At 32.2% G+C, this 22,016-nt stretch overlaps 1 protein-coding gene across 1 annotated transcript in view; it reads right to left on the reverse strand.

Annotated features, from left to right (window-relative positions):
- The window catches only part of LRP1B (LDL receptor related protein 1B), a 1,883,216-nt gene that overhangs the window by 244,576 nt on the left and 1,616,624 nt on the right, over positions 1–22,016 (reverse strand). The window contains 4 exon segments of the mRNA XM_035726875.1: positions 6,787–6,968; positions 9,029–9,151; positions 14,736–14,821; positions 19,514–19,697. Of these exon segments, the coding sequence (XP_035582768.1) occupies positions 6,787–6,968; positions 9,029–9,151; positions 14,736–14,821; positions 19,514–19,697 (575 nt within the window).

Genomic DNA, 22,016 nt, shown 5'->3' on the forward strand with positions numbered 1-22,016 from the left:
AGGTCTTAAAGATCATGTGGCCTAAGACCTTCATTCTACTGATAAACTGAGACCATATAAGATTATGTGTGTTGTCATAATCTATTATGATAGTGATACAGTTGGACAAGGGCTCAGGTCTCTAGATTAATAGACTACTTTTTCTTTAAGTCACTCTATGTAGAGCCTTAAGGAAATGAGCTCTAGAAACAGATTAATCAGGTTCAAATTTCGGGTCCATCTATAACTAGCTGTGTGAATCTGGCCAATTAGGCTCTTTGAGCCTTTGTTTACTCACATGTTGAAGAGAATAATAATAGTTCTTCCTCATAAGATCACCATGAGGATTAAATGATAGACTATAGGGAAGAAATTTAGAACATTGATAAATGGAATAAAAGTTTACCAAATATTAACTATTACTTTTTATCTGTACTAGATGTAATATATATTTTATATATATGTGTACACTCCCCCTATATATATATTGGTTTAGTAATACCCACCTAATAGGTGACCTGTTGCATCTGGATTGTGTATATAGTATTATATAATTTGTCTGGATTTTTTTTTAAAGATTTTATTTATTTATTTGACAAAGACAGAGAGAGAGCACAAGCAGGGGGAGTGGCAGGCAGAGGGAGAAGTAGGCCTCCCGCTGAGCAGGGAGCCCGATGTGGGACTCGATTCCAAAACCCCAGGATCATGACCTGAGCCGAAGGCAGACGCTTAACCAACTGAGCCACCCAGGTGTCCCTAATTTGTCTGGATTGTGTGTTTTATTACATGATTTGTCTATTTAAGTACTCATCAACCAAAAGAATATTATGAAAATATTCTATTGCTTTGAAAAAAAGTATAGTTTAACTCTTTTCAGGTATGAATGAATCTTCATAGACACCAGATTTCTCTCTCCTTATGGGTACCCACATTTTGATGCCAAATTTCATTTCCTTTTCCATACTTAAACCTCATTACCATACACTTTTTCCAAATTTTTCAATAAGTCTGTACCAGACATTCTGGTAATTTTAACATCTGAAATTCAACTTCTTAAAAACTACCTAAGTATGAAATTTGCTATAAATAATTAAAGCTGAAAAATGAAAACTTCAGTGAAAATGTCAAAAGTGGAGTTCTAAATTTCATCCATATAATATGTAATGTTTACCTAAGATCACGTCTGAAAAACTTCAGCTCCAAATAATATCTATTCTGTAAGTTATAACAAAGTGTGAACATAGAAAACAATGTTTACTGTAACCATAACAATAGGCTTCTGTGGTTCCTGAGGATGTCTTTTATAGTTTAGTATAATATACTATATTTCTTTAAAAAATTAAAATAGAAATCTGCTCTCAGGTTTTACTATTTTTTTCTGAATTCAGGAAATATACTCAGCAACATTTCTTCCAACTGCAATTATTTCTGATTTTGAATTATAAATAAATTCTTCATATTCATTCCCTATATGTTTTTGACTAAGTATGGGAATATAGGTTTAAAAATTGATAAAGGATTTTTTATGTAACTGTTTATTTTAATAAAATATTTCTACTTTCCCACAGAAATCAGAAACTGAGTTTTAATTCCTGGTATGCCTTTCATTCCCTCACGACAAAAGTTCCCTTATGACTTTTCTCCTTGAAACATGCGGGTTATTTACATACTGATGTATTGGCTTGGGCGATGATGCAGGTACAATGTGCCTGTAACTATAACCCCATTTGCTGTGTACATCCAGTTGCCCATTTATTATTTCCTTTTGCAGTGAAGTTAACAATCTCTGTGTTCGGCACAACCAGTGATCAAGACATGGCCTTTTTGCTAAAGAACTCACTTTCTAGATGGAGAGAAAGACATTAATAGTCATATGTACACCTGAAACTAATCTAATGTTTTATGTCAATTATACCTCAAAAAATAAAAATTTAAAAAATTAAAAAGTCATGTAATGGTGTGTGTTCAATATGTGGGGACTTCTTAGGCACAGCTGGGGAATGTTTCACAGAGGAAGTGATATTTTCTGCTGTTCTTGGAAAAATGGGAAGTTGTTGCAACCAGAGGAAAATCAGAAGGGCATTCTAGGAAGAAAGAATGACTTGAGGAAAATACAGAAGTATAAAATTTGTCTTTTTCAAATTCATCTGCATTGTCATTATCCATATTGGCAATAATGGACACAGATACTGAGTTTTATATGAGTCCTTCAATATATTTTCATTAAAATATATTTATAATTCAAAATAGCACCTAGTATTATTTTCTTGTGGTATTGCTAACATACTATTAGAAAAGGAATCCAAACAAAAATATTCTTAATAAGGCATGCTTGTAATGATTTTATTTGTTTCCAAAAAAAACTCATATCTACATTTAAAATTTAAAATTTTGTAAAGAGGCTAATTATTAAAATGGAAGAAACTATAGTTTTGTCTTTATATGTTTGTTTTCTTATTCCTGTTTGTATAGCTCTTGAAAAACATGCTCATGATCCAACATTATTTTGTTACTGAAAATTCTAATGTGATATAATAGGAAAAGTATGGGACCAAAGGTTGAAAATTGGGTTAAATCCCCAACTTAATATCTTACTACATAAATGATCCTGAGAAAATCAGTTGGCCATTTTGAGGCTGAATCTTCTTTTCTGTACTTTAAGGATAATAGTGAAAAAATAATATCTTTCTTACAGACTCGGAAAACAAGCAACTAAAGTGATAAAATTCAGTCACAGTTTTCAAATTCATAGAATTCTAGAGAAGCAGTTAGTTATCTTCATTATCATTATTATAACAGGGGAACTCCAATCCCAATAGGTTTACAAACTGATCATCTCCCTTTCTTATCTCTGCCCCTTTCTTGTATTCCTCATATTCTAGGGAAATATTCCTCTATTTACCTGTTTGCCTGAGCCAGAAGTCTTAATAAGGTTTGGTTTGCTGTTGTTATTGTTGTGGTGTGTTGCATTTTTATCCCTAGGTTTTTTTTTGCTCTGCAAAGAGGTCTGGCATCAAAGTTTCACAAATGTGTATACTTAAATTGTTCCAATCATGAGTTCTCTCAATTCCTTGAATGTGCCGTGCTCTCCTATGCATCTTTGCTTTCCCACAGAGCTTGTTCTTTTTGCCTGAAATACCTCCTGCTCTGAAGAGGACTGCATCAACTGGCTAATTCTTACTCTATCAGTCTTGTCCAGGAAGCTGACTCTGATTCTAGTTGAGATAGAAACATTTTCAATTTTCTTTTTTTTCTATTTTTGACTTTTTTTATTATGTTAATCACCATATTACATTACATTACATTACATTACATCATTAGTTTTTGATGTAGTGTTCCATGATTCATTGTTTGTGCATAACACCCAGTGCTTCACGCAGAACGTGCCCTCTTTAATACCCATCACCAGGCTAACCCATCCCCCACCCCCATCCCCTCTAGAACCCTCAGTTTGTTTCTCAGAGTCCATAGTCTCTCATGGTTTGTCTCCCCCTCCGATTTCCCCCCATTCATTCTTCCCCTCCTGCTATCTTCTTCTTCTTCTTTTTTTTTTTTAACATATAATGTATTATTTGTTTCAGAGGTACAGGTCTGTGATTCATCAGTCTTACACAATTCACAGCACTCACCATAGCACATACCCTCCCCGATGTCTATCGCCCAGCCACCCCCTCCCTCCTACCCCCCACCACCCCAGCAACCCTCAATTTGTTTCCTGAGATTAAGAATTCCTCATATCACTGAGGTCATATGATACATGTCTTTCTCTGATTGACTTTTTTCTATTTTAATAAGTTATTGCATTGTATTTTAATTATTTACTCATATGCTTACCCAATGAACTGTGAAATACCTAGAGATCGGACTGTGCCTTTTATTTTATGCTCCTACCTAGAACAGTGACTGATAGACACTAAATGCTAAATAAATATGAGCTGAATAAATGAATAATTTTCTATTAACCAGTCATAGCACACATTTACTTTATTGTCTGTCATAATGTTCTTTTGTTATGTGATTGCTTGAAATAACATATTAATCATCCAATAAAAGATAAAATTATACTCAGTCTGGCTTTAACATTATATTTTCTATTCTACTTTAAAATGCATAGATATATACATATATATATTCTGCATAAACAACAACTTTTATAAACATTGATGTAAATAATAGTAACTGCCCAAAATTTATGATAAATTAGAACAGTATTTCCCAAACTAAACCAGATAACAGAACAATTGGGATAATTGAATCTCAGCTGAATTTAAATGTAACAAACAGGAAGATGATCAGTCTACATGTATCTTCTTTACCACTCTTAGTAACCACCATATGAAATTGATACTGTGACAATTGGGATACAATTATTAAAAGACAGAAAGGACCTGTAAGCTACCTCCTAAAAATTTATCTGCTTTATTATATTAGTCCAGTGATCTTTATCCTCCTTTAAACAAACCCTTGCGGGTGCCTGGGTGGCTCAGATGGTTAAGCGTCTGCCTTCGGCTCAGGTCATGATCCCAGAGTCCTGGGATCGAGTCCCACATCGGGCTCCGTGCTCCTTGGGAGCCTGCTTCTCCTTCTGCCTCTCTCTCTCTCTCCCTCTCTCTGTCTCTCATAAATAAATAAAAAATAAAAAAAATCTTAAAAAAAAATAAAAACAAACCCTTGCCTTATCACTCACTAAATATCAGGACAGAAATCACACTCCTTAAGGAAATGGGGATCAGTCATATTGGCAAATTCAAAACTTATGTAAACTGCAATGTTAATCTGATGTGGAAGGATTCAAGGACATTTTTATCACATAATCTTATAATTTAAGCTGATTTTTTTAAGCAGGATTACACAATATTTTAGACAGTCATGGAATTTTCACCCTGAAGCTCATCTCATAAAAACTAAAATCCAGGTTGCCCTATTGTCTCACTCTGGGGAACAAGAGAAACATGTACAAAAAAGTGTCATTAAATTTTATCTGCTAAAATAGGTGGCTTTAATTGTTACATAAAAATATCCAATTTTTATCTGTTTTTTTGGTTATAATATGGCAGATCTATATCATAAAATATTATTCAAAATGGAAATCAAGGGAGTCTTTCATAGCATTTACAATAATTTAGTACTTCACTATTTTAACTGACACTTTTGATGGATGGGTTTATATTAATGATAACTTAAGGCTGTTTTCAGTTTACAGGGTAATAATACCTGTAACCCAGGAGAAATAAAACTTAAAGTTAGACTCAGCTGTGTTACTAGGCAAGGACACAGTTTTGTTTTATAACTAGTAAATTCCACAAGACTATTATTATCTATAGATAATGTTTGTCTGTTTAATATGAAGCATCCTGAAGAGTATAAAATGAAAAGCTAAGCCAGCCATAATTGGGTTTCAAAGAAAAGTACAATGGTTTGAACACACTAAAATAAATATCTTCTGATAAATTACTGAAGGAATTAAAATATTCACATTCTTATGAATGAATGATGATAATAGTCAAACTTAGTACATCTGGCCATTATTTCCTGAAACATATTAAAAACAAACTCTCTTGTGACTCTGTTTCAATTAAAATAGAATTGACACTCTTTTGAATCTTTTGTTACTATGGTAAAGAAAATACTTTAAAAGGTAACAAAATGGTTATATAATTATATGAACATATAAAAGTTAAAAGTTGCACATTACCTTGGAAACAGAAAAGTATTTACAGTACAAGTCTTCTCCTATTAGATACTGCTTTTACCCAAAGTAATGTTTAAAATTAAGCTATAAAATATTGAGTGGTATGATCACATTGCCAATTATATACATAACAGACCAAAAAAACATATATACAACATATTAGCAAGAAGCGAAGTCTAACTGTTGTATATGATAAGATAAAAGCAATGATTTCATGAAACATATTAAGTGAAATTAATTTACACAGCAAAAAATTTAGAGCACTACTGTTATCATAATACTTGTTACTGTGAATGTGTCCTATTTTAAAAAATCAAATTTTTTCTAAATTTGTTATTTTAACAAGCATGTTGAGTAGGTTGAACTTCTACAGAGATCATTTTGGAGTATGTAATCATGCTAAATTATACTGAAAAAAAAAAAGAAAGGCATGCCTCTCTACCAAAACAACATAATTAAAAGTGAATGGTAACGGTCCTAATCTATAGAACTTTAGCAGCCATAAATCTGACTTTGACACCTAAGCACTGACACCTTATTATGTGTTCTTCCCTCATCTGGAATCTGCAGCCTGATGTCCTTAATCCTTACCATGACTTGTGCTCCTTTCTTACAACGAAATGCACCTGAAACACAGCTCCAATATGAATCTTTCTCGATATTTCCACTTTGCTATCCCTTTGGAATGCATGGATATTGCACCTTGTTATTTATTATCCATGGATACTACTTATGTCTCTTGCCCTAAAGTGATACAGGAATTATATAACCCATATTTGTGACCCATCACAATCGCTACCTTTCCTCCAAGATTTAAAGGCATTAAAATCAGAGAAATCTGTACATTTTATTTATTTCCACTACATTTATAAATTGGTTAGAAAAACAGTTGCGCTTAAAACTTTAAAATACTTGCTGCAAAATCTCATCATTTTAAATGTTTTTCTTTTTCACCATGATAGTCACATTTCTATTTTTGACTTCCCAATAAGAATGTCTACACATTACACTTTATATTGGTTTTCATGTTAAAACCTACAGAATGGGAATTACCACATTGAATGTAATCCACAGCTTCAATCTCTAATTTAAGATTTTCAATGTTTGTTACAAACCCAGCTCGAGGATCCAAAGACAGGTCCCGGGGGAACTTCAGCCTTTTGCTAACAAGTATAGTAGGATATAAGCCATTGAGTTTGGATACTTCAATGATCCTTTTTTCTGTGTCAGACCAATAGAGGTTTTTTCCAATCCAATCAACAGCAAGTGCATTGGGGACAGCTGTGTTATGCACTACCTAACAAAATAATAATTTAAAAAGTTAACAATGTAAATACCTAGTTTAAGAACTCAGCAATTGCTTCTTGATTTTTTACAGAGATTATAGAATTCTACTTAAACATTAGAAATGGAATCTAGATAAGCATAAAACATAGAACAAATTTACCCTAATAAAATTACTTGGTTGTGATGCAAGAAATTACCATATCTGTAATCAGGTCCCTAAAAATGACATATGGGCTTAAGAAGTAAACACCAAAATAAAAAGCTGTTGGGCAGCTACAAAGTTGTTGATGTCATTTTTGTTATAGCTTACCTGTCTTCTAAAAATTGGGGGCAGAAATTCTATCACACACAAAAATACAGAATTATTGATATTATTTATCTTTAACAGGTTTTGGGGGAGATAGCATTCTCCACTCTCCCAGCTGCTCTTGCCCTATTTAAATTATCTACTAGAACAAGAGAAAAAAATACAAGTAAGAACATACATTATTTTAACCTAACCAAAGGAAGTGAAATTCACACAACTCCTGCACTTGATTCTAACCCATGTCAATATCAGCTATAATAAGGGCATAAACTTTGTATGTACAAATATGAAGCATATAAAATAACCAAAGATTCTATATGACTGCTATTTCTGAGTTCTCAGTGCTTTGGGGATTATGTGAAAGGAGAAACTGAAACTTGGGGCTATATATAGAACCCAATAGTTAGAGACAAGAAAACAATAATGAAAGTTTATAGTTATCCTTTCCCTAATGTCATCAATAGTAAAGATTCCATATATATATATATGTGTATGACTACATGAGCATTTTCAGCAACTAATAGTATCAACCTACTGTATTGAATTGCAAGATATATTTTCTTCTTTCTCCTAAATTTCACTTTTAAAAAGTTGGCATGGCTGACAATTTACATGAAAATCAGTGAATTAGTGATCTCAATAGAAATATGATTCATTCTGTGACCCTATTACAACATGATTTAAAGTAGTAATGGGCTAGTAGTCCCAAGGAGGTAGATAATTAATCCTTTAAAATATTAAAATATATTCAAAAAATATAAAAGTAACCAAAAATTTAAATGTCTTGTAAAAAAAATGACCAAGTTTGGTAATGTTACTTTTACAGTTTTTATATAAATAGCCAAAGAATTAAAAAAGACAAAATTCATCTGCTTCGTTCTATAAATATACTGATATTTTGTTTATAAATTATCAGCTCATACATAAATACATAAAGTCTATACATAGATACAATCACACTGGTCATCTTGGCATTGCATATACACATTTCACGATTTCATTAATATTTTCAAAAATGATTGTTCCCACTAAAAATTTCTGTATGATATTATAGAAGGTTACAAAAAAAGTTAAAGTAATTGAAGTTTCCATGTACTTGAATTTAAATGTCTTTATATTTTGTTGCATATATGCAGAGCAGTTTATTTTATTTTATTTTTCAAATAATTTTATTTTAAAACTCAAGATAACACAGTGCTCACTTCAGCAGAACATAAAACTCAAGATAACTCAGAAATAGTGCCAAGTAGCTCATATCTAGAATGTGACATGTATTTAATTATTCTGTCTGATCAGAACATTCATGATTTTACAGAAATGCATTCAATTATTTCCATGTATAGGAGGTTAATTTTAATAGTGCTATAATTTCAATCTAGAGTCCAGTAATTAATATTTTCAATTATAGATTCTCAGACTCAACTTTCCCTTTTATATAAATTAACACAATTGCAAGTCAGGCACTAATCATTCAAGTCGAAATCATCTCTCACATTTTCTAGGGCTGTGAATAAAGTTCTGAATTTTATTTACCCAATTTGATTCTTATCTTATTGCAAGTAATAGTGTTATAATGATACAGATGGATTAAAAAACCCCATATTTCATATTTTAAGTATGCATTAATCACTGTACAAATGTGAAATTTGAATCAACCTAATACATCCTATGAGTTGTATCATTACCAGCAAACAACATTTTCTATTCAAGTCAGCTATACCAATAAAATATCCAAAAATCCCATTATTGTAACAGGTAGTTACCTTAATATCACTTCCATTTAAACACATTCTATTTATGCGGCTGCCATTGGGTCGGCTAGAATCAATCCAATAGATGAATTCTTCTCTGTAATCAAAATCTATAGCAATAACATTGTTTAATCCCTAAAAATAAAAAAAAGGAAAAGTATGAATAATAGGTAATAGGAATTATTTTAAAATGTTTTGCAAATTCATAAGAATCACTGTCTCCTTTTGAACCTAAATAGTTATAGTTATTACAACAAAGAGCATTTGTGACCAATTCTTTTAAACGCATTTTATGTTTACATCTTCTCTGTACCATACATTTAAGATGTTGCATAATTTATTTGAAAATATTTTTCCATGTTGGTTACAAACATTTTGGACTGCTTATAGATAAAGATGTAAGTAAATAGCCAGTATTGTGGGTGAAAAAAAAATCTGCTTTTAGGGAGATAAAGTGAAAGACTCTCACTTTAGGTTAATGTTAAAAAGTACAAATTTACTGTCATCATTATCTGTTCTGTAGAGTAACCAAAAAAGAGCATATATCTAAATTGGAAAGGCTAACGATCCCTGAAGATTGAAGATGAGCTCTGGATAGCCATCTGATGAAAGTCAGAAAAGAAGGTTTAGAATCTACTTTGGCCAAAATCATTTGTCTCAACAAGATAAATGAGCTGCCTTGTTTTGTTTCTTCTTGCTTGCAAGGGCCCTCCAGCCAACATAATGCCATATTAGAATTTAAAGGTTATAATCTTAGGTGAGTATTTGACCAAAGAGGAACTGGGTGGGCAATATCTTTTTATTCCACATTGAAATATGAGGAAATGCCTGCCTTCAGACTCATATCTTTTCTGAAGTTAACAAAACTAAACATGAATCCAACTGAAAGGTTTCTGAATACCACAGTTCTTTGGTTTGATAGGTATGTATTTTGTCGGATTTGATTTAAGAACTGTACATTAGGATCTGGGAATCTTTTTAGGTGCTAAATTGTTCAAATGATTGCTGAGGGGTTAATTTAATTTTGACCTTTCATTAGGACTCATAGATTTACTACCCCAATGGACTAACAAAACTTGGATTCGGATTTTAATTGTGTTAACTCATTTTAAGGATTGGATAATTTATTAATATATAAATTTTACGTATTAAAAAATAATTGACACTATAGACATTTGGCAAAGCCCTAAGATCTCATCGCCATATCTTTATATCTGTTGGAAACCGGCTTATATCTATATTTAACCTAAAATTGTAGTAAGTCTCAAATTGTTTTAGGGATCATTTATGAGTAGCTATAGTCCTATGGGTAAGGATTAGCACCTTCAGGGAGATGGGCTGTTTTGTTTGGTTAGAGGGGGAGGGAAAAGAAGGATGATAATTACCACATCTGGGTTCAGTTTCCAGATCTATTCCCCAAATTTAAAATTAGATATAATGCCTCTGCATTAGATTTATAAACTCTTTTATAAGACTCAGGATGAGGCTAAATTATTACTGTTCATATTTTATTTCTTTCCAATGATCTAGAAGACTAAGGATGGCCTAGTTATAGAAGCAATTCAGAGAAGGTTCTGGCAAATACTGACTTTTTTTCTTCTATCATCAGGGCTAAATTCTAATGGTGATGCATTAAAATCATAGGTTCAAATCTTATGTTTCTAGTTGGCTTAACGTGAGCGATCTCTGTTCTCAGCCCCAGACTATTAAGTTAACCTGAAATAGCCTGACTCCTTGGAACTGCCTGCCATTGGTCATAAATAAGAGACATAAGTAAACATGACTGTGTGTAAATCCCTCACTACACCCGGATGCATAAACACAAGTATACTTCTTACTGACATTACTAATCAAAAATAATGACCATAAATGCTTAAAAAAATCAGTCACAGAATCAAAAGATTTGTTAAATATTCATTCACAAGTTAAAAACTGGAGGACTCCTTAACTAAATGTACTTCATCATACATATCTAGGAAATTGTCTATGCAAAATCAATCAAAGTTTTAAAATACAAATTGAGTATAGTCCAAGTTCTGTAGAGAGTTTAATAAATTCACTCCAACAGTAGTTTGTAATATCCTTTCTGTTCAAATGCTTTTAACAGCAGAGGAGTAAAGTAAATGTATTAGGGTTCTGTGATGGCCTGCAATTCAGATGGATGAATTAGAGCTTTATAGAGAAAAGCTGGAGAGAATCTTGTCACTAACTTTAGGAAAGATTTACCCAATCATGACAGAATTATCTGATTCCTTTCTTTACAATAATCAATTTAGATAATGAAAATCCAATTCCAAATATAGCAATTCAACTATAATAAATTAAAGCTATAAATGCAGAGGAATGGAAGCTCTGAATTCTGACATTTCTATCTAACCAAGCTGGTCATTTTTCTACATCTTTACCCTTAATCGCCCCAGAAAACTTTGCAATTCTCTCTTTGCAGAATCATATGCAAGGAACATTAAAACAGCCAAGGGCATAGGCAAAATAATGTCTAAACACTAGAGTCATCCCAGTGGTTTTAGAGCTGAAAATTGGTTTCATCAAAATCCTATTTGCTTCTTCCATTTCTATAGCTGAAGATTTGCACCCTTTGGTTCAAGATGATTAATTTAGGAAATTGTGTTTTGTTTCTCTATGCAATTTTACTGGAATAAAAGGCACTGCTAGGACTGAATTGGATAACATTAGAAAGCCACTTGATTAATGCACCTAAATTAATAAAATTAATACTTAATTAATGCATTTCACTTCCCAAATCCATGTTATTAAAGTACATTTTCTTTATGCATGTGGTGTAAGAATTTAAGTTACAGCTGGCCTAGCTACCACTATGTTTTAGAAGACATAGGGTAAAAAATAATCTATCAGCTGTTATACTTTTTCACTGTAATGCTTCATGAGATTGTACAGACTTCAACAAAGAGAATAAAATTCAAGATATTATGGTACATTGTTCTTCCTAATCCCCTACACAAAAATATTCCTCCCAAATTTAAGGCAAGGATGTCTTTTCACTTATTTTGACTGAGAGAAAATATGGGGAGATAATTACTTCCGTTTTTTACTTCATTCTGCACATGTAGACAGAAATCTCTGAGGAAAAAAAAAACAAAAAAACAGAAACTGTTTCTCTGCCTAGGACTCCTTGAAAATTCCTATAATGCTATAATGAAATGTAGTTAAAAATATCTTCCCTGACAGAAATGATATATTCCAAACAGACTGCAGGCAAAACTGGATGTAAGTGTTGTGTCTAGTTTCTTGGGTGTCTATTTCCTTACTCAGTGGTCACATTAATAAATGCTTTCCAATGACACAGATGTTCACAGTCCTCATGAGCTTCCTCTTTTTTCTCACTCCCTCTTCATTTTCATAAACACTACACTAAGAAAACTATCTGAAAGTCATCCCCCACTTAGGTACTAGTGATTGGCAATAGTCGAAAATGATACCAGGAAAGAAGCGCTATCTGAACATGTCATTAAAGCGGTCTGGACGTATGAAATAGACTTAAATGATGCATACAGGAAAAAATCATTTTCCTCCATTAAGAACAATCTCTGATAACATATTAGCCATAAAAACGACAAAAGGGATACCAGCAGAAATGTCCTGAGTCACAGAGTTGGAAAATAAAGCAAGGAGATGTCATTGAAGCTCGGTTATGGTCTTCATAAAGTCAATAAATATTGTTGCTATTTTAGTTATTAGTTCAACTGAGCTTATACAGTGTCCTAAAGAGAGAACTTTCTCCCTTTCTGATAGCAGAGTCTAAAAGGAAGAAATGCTAAACAAATAAACAAATACAACCTAGTAAAGAGAAAATAAGCATGTTCCTTTTCCAGATACCATACGAGGAAATCATGGCTGGCACATTCAACTTTGACAGCATAGAGAGGCCTACAGGGGGTATGGAGACCTACTCCAAAAGAAAAAGACAATTTTCAGTATTTTGTAACTTTGTTTATAAGCTTAAAATTAGACTACACAGAAAAAAAGAATTAAGTTAAATAATGTAGAAAACCATTTGGGCCGCAAACATTTTTCACATTTATATATGCTAAAATTTTTTCCCTGGAGTTATTTCTCTTATATTATTACTCATTATTATTCTTATATTATTCATCTCTTAAAGAGATAATAGTCTAACTAATATTTTAAATCGATTTGTTTAGTTTTTATAAACAACATGAAAATATTTCCATTTTTTCCCAATCTCTGCAGGGTTCACAATTAGGGATGCCTCTCAGTAATGGTACAGTGAATGTTGGTGGCACATTCTAATCTCAAGAGCAAGAATCTAAACCTCACAGACATTCATGAAGAAGTGTATGTGTGGCAAGCACACGGGAAGTCTGACGACTCCAGTGAATCCGAGAGCGTTGACCACTATGTCAAAGTGTCAACTGCTACACAGTTTGGATTGTGGGCGTTCAAGGATGTGAGCCCAACAGTGCTGTACCTTCCTATTTTTTTTTTTTTTAGGAATAGCCTGAAATCTGGATTTTCATGGGAACTTTTCATTTTCAATCTGTGACTTAGAGGAAAACTGAAAAATCTGTCAGGGAGAGTCAGTATCCCAGTTGCTAATGAATATTTACACTTAAAATGAAACTAAATTCTTAAGAAAAATGAATGAAACTGACAATGGCAATGGAGGAATCCATCAGTAGGTGGCAAAAATAGTTTTAGTTACGTAGGTATTCTTTATGCTGCTGAAAAATCATCACATGAACGGCCTAAGCTTATGCCGAATGCTAGCACAAACATACTACAAGAACAAGAAATGTCCTTAGTTTTGGCACACTTGTTCTAGACTGTGTTTTCACCTATTTATGTCACTATTATATGGTTTAGTGCAAAAAGACATTTGCAGCAGAACAGATACCAACTGAATCTTCCCAAAGAAGCTATTTCTCCTGACAACTAAAAATATGCTATACCTAATTGCATGTGATTTCTCTAGTCCATGTAGTAATCACTGTCATTTTAATGACTTGATTTTATGCTATTTTCACTGCAGACTAGGAGAAATAAAAAGTTGAGGTGAGCAATTCAGAATTTTCTCTCCTGTCACGAAGTGCAAATCATACCTTTTTATCTCAAATAACAGATATAAGCAAACTCTGACAATAGAACTCAAACATCAAAATGGAACAACCCAGATTCTCTTGAAGTGGACACGTTGAGGGATGAAGAGGGTAGGATTGAAAATATGTGCCTCACAACCTTTGAACCATGGCTGGATTACCATTACACTTTTGCTCACTTGCTCATTCTAAATTTTAAAGGCTGGAGATCACCATTCCTGTTTTATTTTCTAGTTCTATAAACAGAAACTTAAAATTCTTGAAAAAGCATTATTTTTTAAATCTCAGGGGGAAAAACCAATTTGGGTAATATAAGAAATACTTTAAAACATAATTTTATGCTTTCTCTAATCTACCTTTTCTTGAGACAGTTTTTCCCTTCCATTAATTATACCTTACTTTTTTTTTTTTTTTTTACTTTCTTAGATATGATGTGATGTGACATGTTGGGAACATCACCCGGATAATTCAAACAAAATAAAATTTATGGTAATCTTATATACATACATGCATGTGTCCATGAGTAAGTGCTTCATAAATTCTAATTGTGAGATATTTCTACAGTTCTCATGCATATCTGGAGTACCCATATTAAATATGAAATCATCAAGACAATGTCATACCTGTTTTAAAAGTGTATAGTTGGAGCCATCAGTGCTAATTTTCCTTATTTCATGATGATCAGCAAGAATTAGAAAAGGTTCTTCATCTAAATACCAAGACAAAAAAACAGAATTAGAATTTTATATGTATGGTTTTCAACTTTTCTTGGTTTCAACAGCATTATAAATTTAAATGCAGTGCCCTCTGGTAGATTAATTGTTAAAAAATTCACACTGAGCATTTCAGTTGATAATAAAATGAAAAGGCAGCAGATAACCAGGCAGTATGGGAAATGTAGAAAATTCTAAATGCATCCCTCTCTTTCCCTCAGTTTTCATGAACAGCAGGTTATCTAATTTATTTGGAATTGGTGGATAATATCTGCTATCATAATCTGATATTTTTAAATGAGTTTCAGGAAAGAATAAACTACACCTATCTTGGAGAACTATAGTACAGCTAATTCATATAATCAGAAAATTCTTTCTTGATAACCAAATGACCAGCCTTATGCTGCCAGAATAACTTTGGTGAAAATCAGGAGTATCACTGTCTACATATATATCTTTTATCTACCTGGAGACTTTTTTTAGATAATTTTGGAACTCCAGGTTCTGTAAATTTTGCTTATTAATTTCATCTTTCCCCATAATCTGGCTTTTTTTAATCCTTTAATGGTTGTTAATGGTCTTTATTTCCTTCTTATAGATTGTCTAATATGTTGTAGTATCTCATTTGTTCTAGAATCTAGGAAAAATAAGAAGAATCTGACCATGCTCCAATATATGAAGATCCTCTAAACCTTTAGATCAGTTTTCTCTTCAGAATTTTTTGGAAACAAAATGGATTTTTATTTTTATTTTTTTAAAAGATTTATTTATTTATTTTAGAGAGAGAGAGAAGGAGAGAGAGCCTTCACTGAGGGTGGAGCCTGACAGGGGGCTCAATCTAAGGACCTTGATGTGAAAATCTGAGCCAAAACCAACAGTCAGATGCTTAATTGAGTGCATCACCCAGGTACCCCACAAATTGGATTTCTAAATAGAAAATATTCAGAAAGTTTTGCACAGCACAATTATTTGAATATGTATCTGAATAATTTAAATTCAAATTGACCACATTCTTGGTTGTTATAATCCAATTAAAGTTTTGTTCAAACACTTTTTAAAGAGCTTTGTTTCTAAGATGAAGTCATATACTTAGTTGCCTGATAAACAAATTTAATGTCAGTAGAAATTAGAAAAAAAAAGAAAAAAGCAATGAAAAAGGCAGTCACTTTATGTAATTAATGTGGATTTAATTATAAATCATTTATTGTTACAGAGTTATTGCTTATGTTAAAAATTATTACTTTCCTCTTCTTATCTTTTAGTTTCACAGTAAATATATAATACATAGGTGCTATATTATATATTAACATAGGTTATGTCAGGGATTAGAAATGTGTGCCACACATGCTGAACATCTCCTTCCATTAGCAAGTGCAGCACCCCCAACCAATCATTCAGTCTTCATGTTGATGCTAAACTGAGACTCAGAACCTTACTACAGAGAGTTGGCTCTGCAGTTGAAGGTACCTTGCCATCTCTTGTCAACTATATTTATAAATATGAAATTAGTCAGTCACGGTCTACCTTAATACTTAGGCAGTTATGTTCTTTACAGCTTCATGTAATACCTGAAATTCTAAAACTTTTAGAAGAAAACATTTAGAAAAGTCTCCATTAAGGTCTTGGTAATGATTGTTTTAGATATAACATAAAAAACACAAGTAATGAGGGCAAAAATAAGCAGAACTATATCAAATTAAAAACTTCTGCACTGCAAAAGAAACAGCATAATTAGAAGGCAACTTATGGAATGGGAGAAACTATTTGTAAATTATATATCTGATAAGGTATTAATATTAGGGTTAATATTGGAAATATATAGAATTCATACAAATCAGTAACAAAATAAAATTGATTTAAAAATGTGCAGAGCAGGGCCTCCTGGGTGGCTCAGTCAGTTAAGCGTCTGACTTGATTTTGGCTCAGGTCATGATTTCAGGGTTATGAGATAGAGCTCTGTGCTGGGCATGGAGTCTGCTTAAGATTCTCTCTCTCTCCCTCTCTCCCAGACCCTCCCCGCTCTCTATGACTAAATAAATAAATAAATAAATATTTAATTACATTTTCAATATGATTTATAATTATATTATATACATTATATATTATATATTATATATTATATATTTTGTATATATATGTATAATATATATGTTGTATATATACATATATTTTGTATATATAATATATACTATATATTATATAAATATATTATAAATATAATATATTTAAAATAACATAATAAATAAACAAATAAAATTTATTTAAATAGAAATCAGCAGAGGAACTGAACAGACATTTTTCCAAAGAAGACATACAAAAATGGCCAACAAGTACATGAAAAGATGCTCAACATCAGTAATCATCAGGAGATGCAAATTAAAAACACAATGAGATATCACCTTATACCTATTAGAATGACTATCATCAAAAAGGCCTGAGATAACAAGTGTTGGCAAGGATGTGAGAAAAGGGAACCTCTGTTCATTTGTTGGTAGGAATGTAAATACACAATGGAAAACAGTATGGAAATTTCTAAAAAAGTTAAAAACAGAACTAACATATGAACCAACAATCTTGCTTCTGGATATTTATCCAAAGGAAATGAAAACAGAGTATCAATGATACATCTGCACTCCCATGTTTATGGCAGCATTATTCACAACAGTCGAGACATGGAAACAACCTAAGTGTCCATCAACAGATGAATAAAGAGGATGTGACATGGATACACAGAGATGTAAATATATATTTATATGTATAGATATCTGTATTCAAACACACGTATCAACTTATATATTTGTATTTACACATATGCATATTATATAGTACGTAATGTATATGTATATTAAATATAGTATATATTATATATTTTATCACATACATATGTATTATTATACATATGCACACAAAATGGAATATTATTCAGTCATGACAAAGAATAAAATCCTGCCATTTACAACAATATGGATGCCCCTTGAGGACATTACACCAAGTGAAATAAGTCAGAGAAAAACAAATACTATGTGAAATCACTTATACGTAGAATCTCAAAAAAGCTAAACTCATAGGAACAGTAGAATGGTGGTTACCAGGTATGAGGGTAAGGGAAATGGGGAGATACTGGTTAAAGAGTACAAACTTCCAGTTAGAGGACAACTAAGTTCTGAGAATAAAATGGTGATTATAGATAATAATACTATATACTTGAAAGTTGCTAAGAGAGTAGAGCTTAAATGTTTTTGCCAGAAAAAAGAAATGGTAGTTAGGTGAAGTGATGGAGGCATTCCTAACACCCTGGTGGCAATCTTATTGCAGTATATAAGTGTATCAAATCAACACATTATACACTTTAAAGTTGCACAGTTATTTAAAATTTTAAAAATAAAGTTACAAAGTTTTATGTCAACTACATCTCAGTAAAGTTGGAAAAAATCTATCCTCTCTTTAGCAAAAGATTTGTTTCAGGAACACTTTGTTTTTGTATTAAAATTATTATTAGTTTCTAATAATTACTGTTAATGAGAAACAACTACAGCATGGATACATGATATAATAAGACCAAAATTGTAATCATTAGCATTCATCTCCTTTATACCAACCTTAGCAAAAAGCTTAGAGTAATAAAAACATTGACTGGTTTTGAGATTTTTCTCTATTCTTATCTTATGTCACTGGATGCATGATGTAGCAAGTAGGTTGGTAAAATTAAAAAAAAAAAAAGCAGGCTCCAAATAATACACAAATTGATTCAGTGATGAATATTCCAATAAGCTAAAATGAAATAAAAAATTTGAAAGGCCTATTTTTTTTTCTCCATAATGTGCAAAGGTTTAACCAGTCGAAAACTAATTTTAAGAATGTCTGTCACTGGTATTCATTTTATGTAAATAAATAAAATATCTAATGTTTTAAATGTTGTCATGTACATATGACATGCATATATATAAGAAACTAGCAATGCTAATCGGATTCACTATACTCAAAGTAAAGGGTTAAGAGACATATTATGTACCAGTTTTTGCTCATTTAAACAGTCATTATTTATTATATACTGCTTTGTATTATTTTAATATGTGTGATTTTCTCCCCTAATGAATTACAGTATTTTTAAAATTATGGTCCATGTTCTACTGAATTTTCTAATCTACAAAATCAAACACACTACTTGGAACAAGTAGAAGTTTAATAATGTTTGCTGAATCACTGGAAGAATTCAAATAGTCCTGTATAGCTGATTTATTGCTGTTGTTGTCATCATCATTACCATTATCATTATTGACCTCTTCTCCTTGGCATGCATATATGAGTGCGTATGGGGTAGGCGAGAAGGAAAAACTATTATAATCCAGTCACAATAGGCTCTTTAATTTTCTTGGCCAAACCTGCTCCTAAGAACCTGTGATGCAGCAGGAAAAACTGCTAGAAATAGTTCTTTTTACTTCTGAGCACTCTCAAAATCTAGAAAGCACTTCATAATTCGCAAGACCATAATGCAATTTTATTACAAACAGAACAGTTTGTGGAGAGCACACAAAATTAGAGTGACAGATTCCTATATCAAGGTAAGTAGGGAAGAATTTGATTTCTCAGAAACAGCAAGGAGGAGTGAATTCAGTAAGAATGGCTATAAAACTCAGAATCCATACGTGTAACTGAGGTTGGATCGGTGGACAAGTTCAGTTCAATACCTGAGAGTGATTTGCAGCCATTTGGGTTATCAGGGTGTATTTCATAGCCGTCTGTACAGAGACACTTGTAGGTCCCATATGTATTGATGCATTGCTGGCTACACGGAAATCCCAAGGAGCATTCATCAATGTCTACACACGTTTTACCATCATCCTTCAGTTGGAATCCAGGCCAGCATTTGCACTAAAGAATGAAAAACAAGCATAATCAATTCATATCATTGGCACTGTCTTTTCCTATTGGATATCCCTTTAGCATGATTCAAGAAAGAAAATCATGTAAGAATAGATAATGGCAAGTCTTTCTGTCTCCAGTGATTTTAATAAGAATCATGTATATTAAGTAAAGCTAAAGCTAAAAAAATAACTCTCCCAAGTATCTTCCTTTGATCATCTGAGGTTGGCAAAATTATAAATGTTAACTGACATCATCAAAGCCATGTGACGATAGCATGACAACAACCACAACACTGGCCAACTTGTTTTGTTCTTTTTCTATTACTTGACATTGTATTTTTAGAGGACTTTAACAGTCATAAGAATTAACCATTAAGTGGAGCTTTGAAGATCACAAAACTTGTTACATATGTTATTTTATCAGAGCCTTACAGAAATCTATGATGTAGGTATTATTATTTTTAGTTAACTGATGAGAAACCTAGAGGCACAAAGATGAAGTTGCCTGGATAAAGCCAGTCAGAGAACTGAGACTGTAACATACAGTAAGACTCAATTAGTATTTGTTGACTGGGTCTGATTCCATAAACCATGTTGATGTTGTCTGGAGAAATAAAATAATAGTAACAATTTCCCCACTATAATCAATCTGTATCGTCAAATCTTTTCTTCAGCATCTCTATCATGTACTATATGAACCTCTGATGATGATATGCAATATTTACTAACTTTCATGTAAATTCTGAATACAATGTCACACCATATATGCCTTTGCAGTCCTAAAAAATATGGCATACTGTGATCCTGTGATCAGTCAGTGCCTTTCAGGTCTATACTCAGTTCCTGCCAAGGAGCATATGAGAATTGTAATTACACAAAATGAACCTATAAATGGCCAAATGATTACAATCATATTAACCTTTACAAACACTATTTAGCACTCTTTGAATAAAGGAATGTGCAAATATTGAGTAAGAAAGTGAGTTAAAAAGAAACCCTACATTGTTAAGAGTAACTAGTATTCAAGAGTTACTCAGACCAAACATTTAATAACCTCAGTCATTTATCTGAAGGTAAAAGTGATGGCAGAGCTTTGTATCTATTGGGAAAAATATTAGAGATATATGTGCATATTATTAAATAGCAAACAACTGAGTTTTTTAAGTACCAAAAAAAAAAAAAAAAAAAACATTATTTGGGGGACAGGAAGCATCATTTTCACCTGAAAGGGCTCTAAGGTGAATTAAATACCTTTTATTAACTTCTTTTACCAGGAATGGATCTCTTTAAGCTCTTAGCACTTTCATCATTAATAATTTACATCAATAATTAGCTAATAATCCTCAGCAATTACATGTTTTGTTTTGGTTTTTTAATCCCTGGGACCCACTAGCAAGCCAGCAAACGAAAGCAAAAGCCACCCCTTGATTTCCTATACTCTCCTCATACATCTCTTACTTTCTTTGAGAACACTCATCTTGCTACCTGATTTAGGAAGGCAAGGCAATTGGTGCTTTGCTATGGCAAAAGAAAGTGAGATGCTTAATGTCACCTAAGTGTACACTTAAAAATGCTCAAAGTAGTAAATTTTATGTCAGGTATATTTTACCCCAATTTTTAAAAGAAATAATTTTTTTTAAAACAAAGTGAGAAAATGACAGGATACAAAAAGTTATCACTGAAAAGCACTGGAAAATAGATCATGTGGTCATGGGGTTGGGAAACTGGAGAGCCATAGTCTGACATAGGACCGTGCTGAAATCAAGGGGCACTTTAGGACAAGTGAAAGGAATTTTAATAGAATGTACTGAATTCCTCTCAAAGAATATTATAAAAGGAAATAAACAGCGTCCGAGTTTTAATGGGATTTCTGAAAATTACTTTGAATGACTAATGCCAGGCTTATAGAACTATTAAATCAAAGAGACAGCTTAGATAAAAATACATTTATGGAAAATCAATTTCTTAAAGTAAAATTGGTAAAAGTTACTAAGTGTAATATACATTTCTATAAACAAATGGACTAGGTATTTTAAGGTTATCGGTAACTTTTTAAAAAATTGTTTGTTGAAAGAGATTTTTTAAAAGATAATTTCCACCAACCCATTAACCTTGTTTTATTTTATTTTTTAAAGATTTTATGTATTTATATGAGAGAGAGAGAGAGTTTGAACAACCAGGGGTAAGAGGGAGAAGCAGACTCCCTGCTAAGCAGGGAGTCTGATAATAGGGCTTGATTCCAGGACCCCGAGGTGAAAGGCAGATGCTCAATCAACTGAACCACTCAGGCACCCCTAACCTTGTTTTAACAAAAACATTTTTGCTC

This window comes from Zalophus californianus, chromosome 3, assembly GCF_009762305.2.
Source record: "Zalophus californianus isolate mZalCal1 chromosome 3, mZalCal1.pri.v2, whole genome shotgun sequence".
Classification (NCBI taxonomy): Eukaryota; Metazoa; Chordata; class Mammalia; order Carnivora; family Otariidae; genus Zalophus; species Zalophus californianus.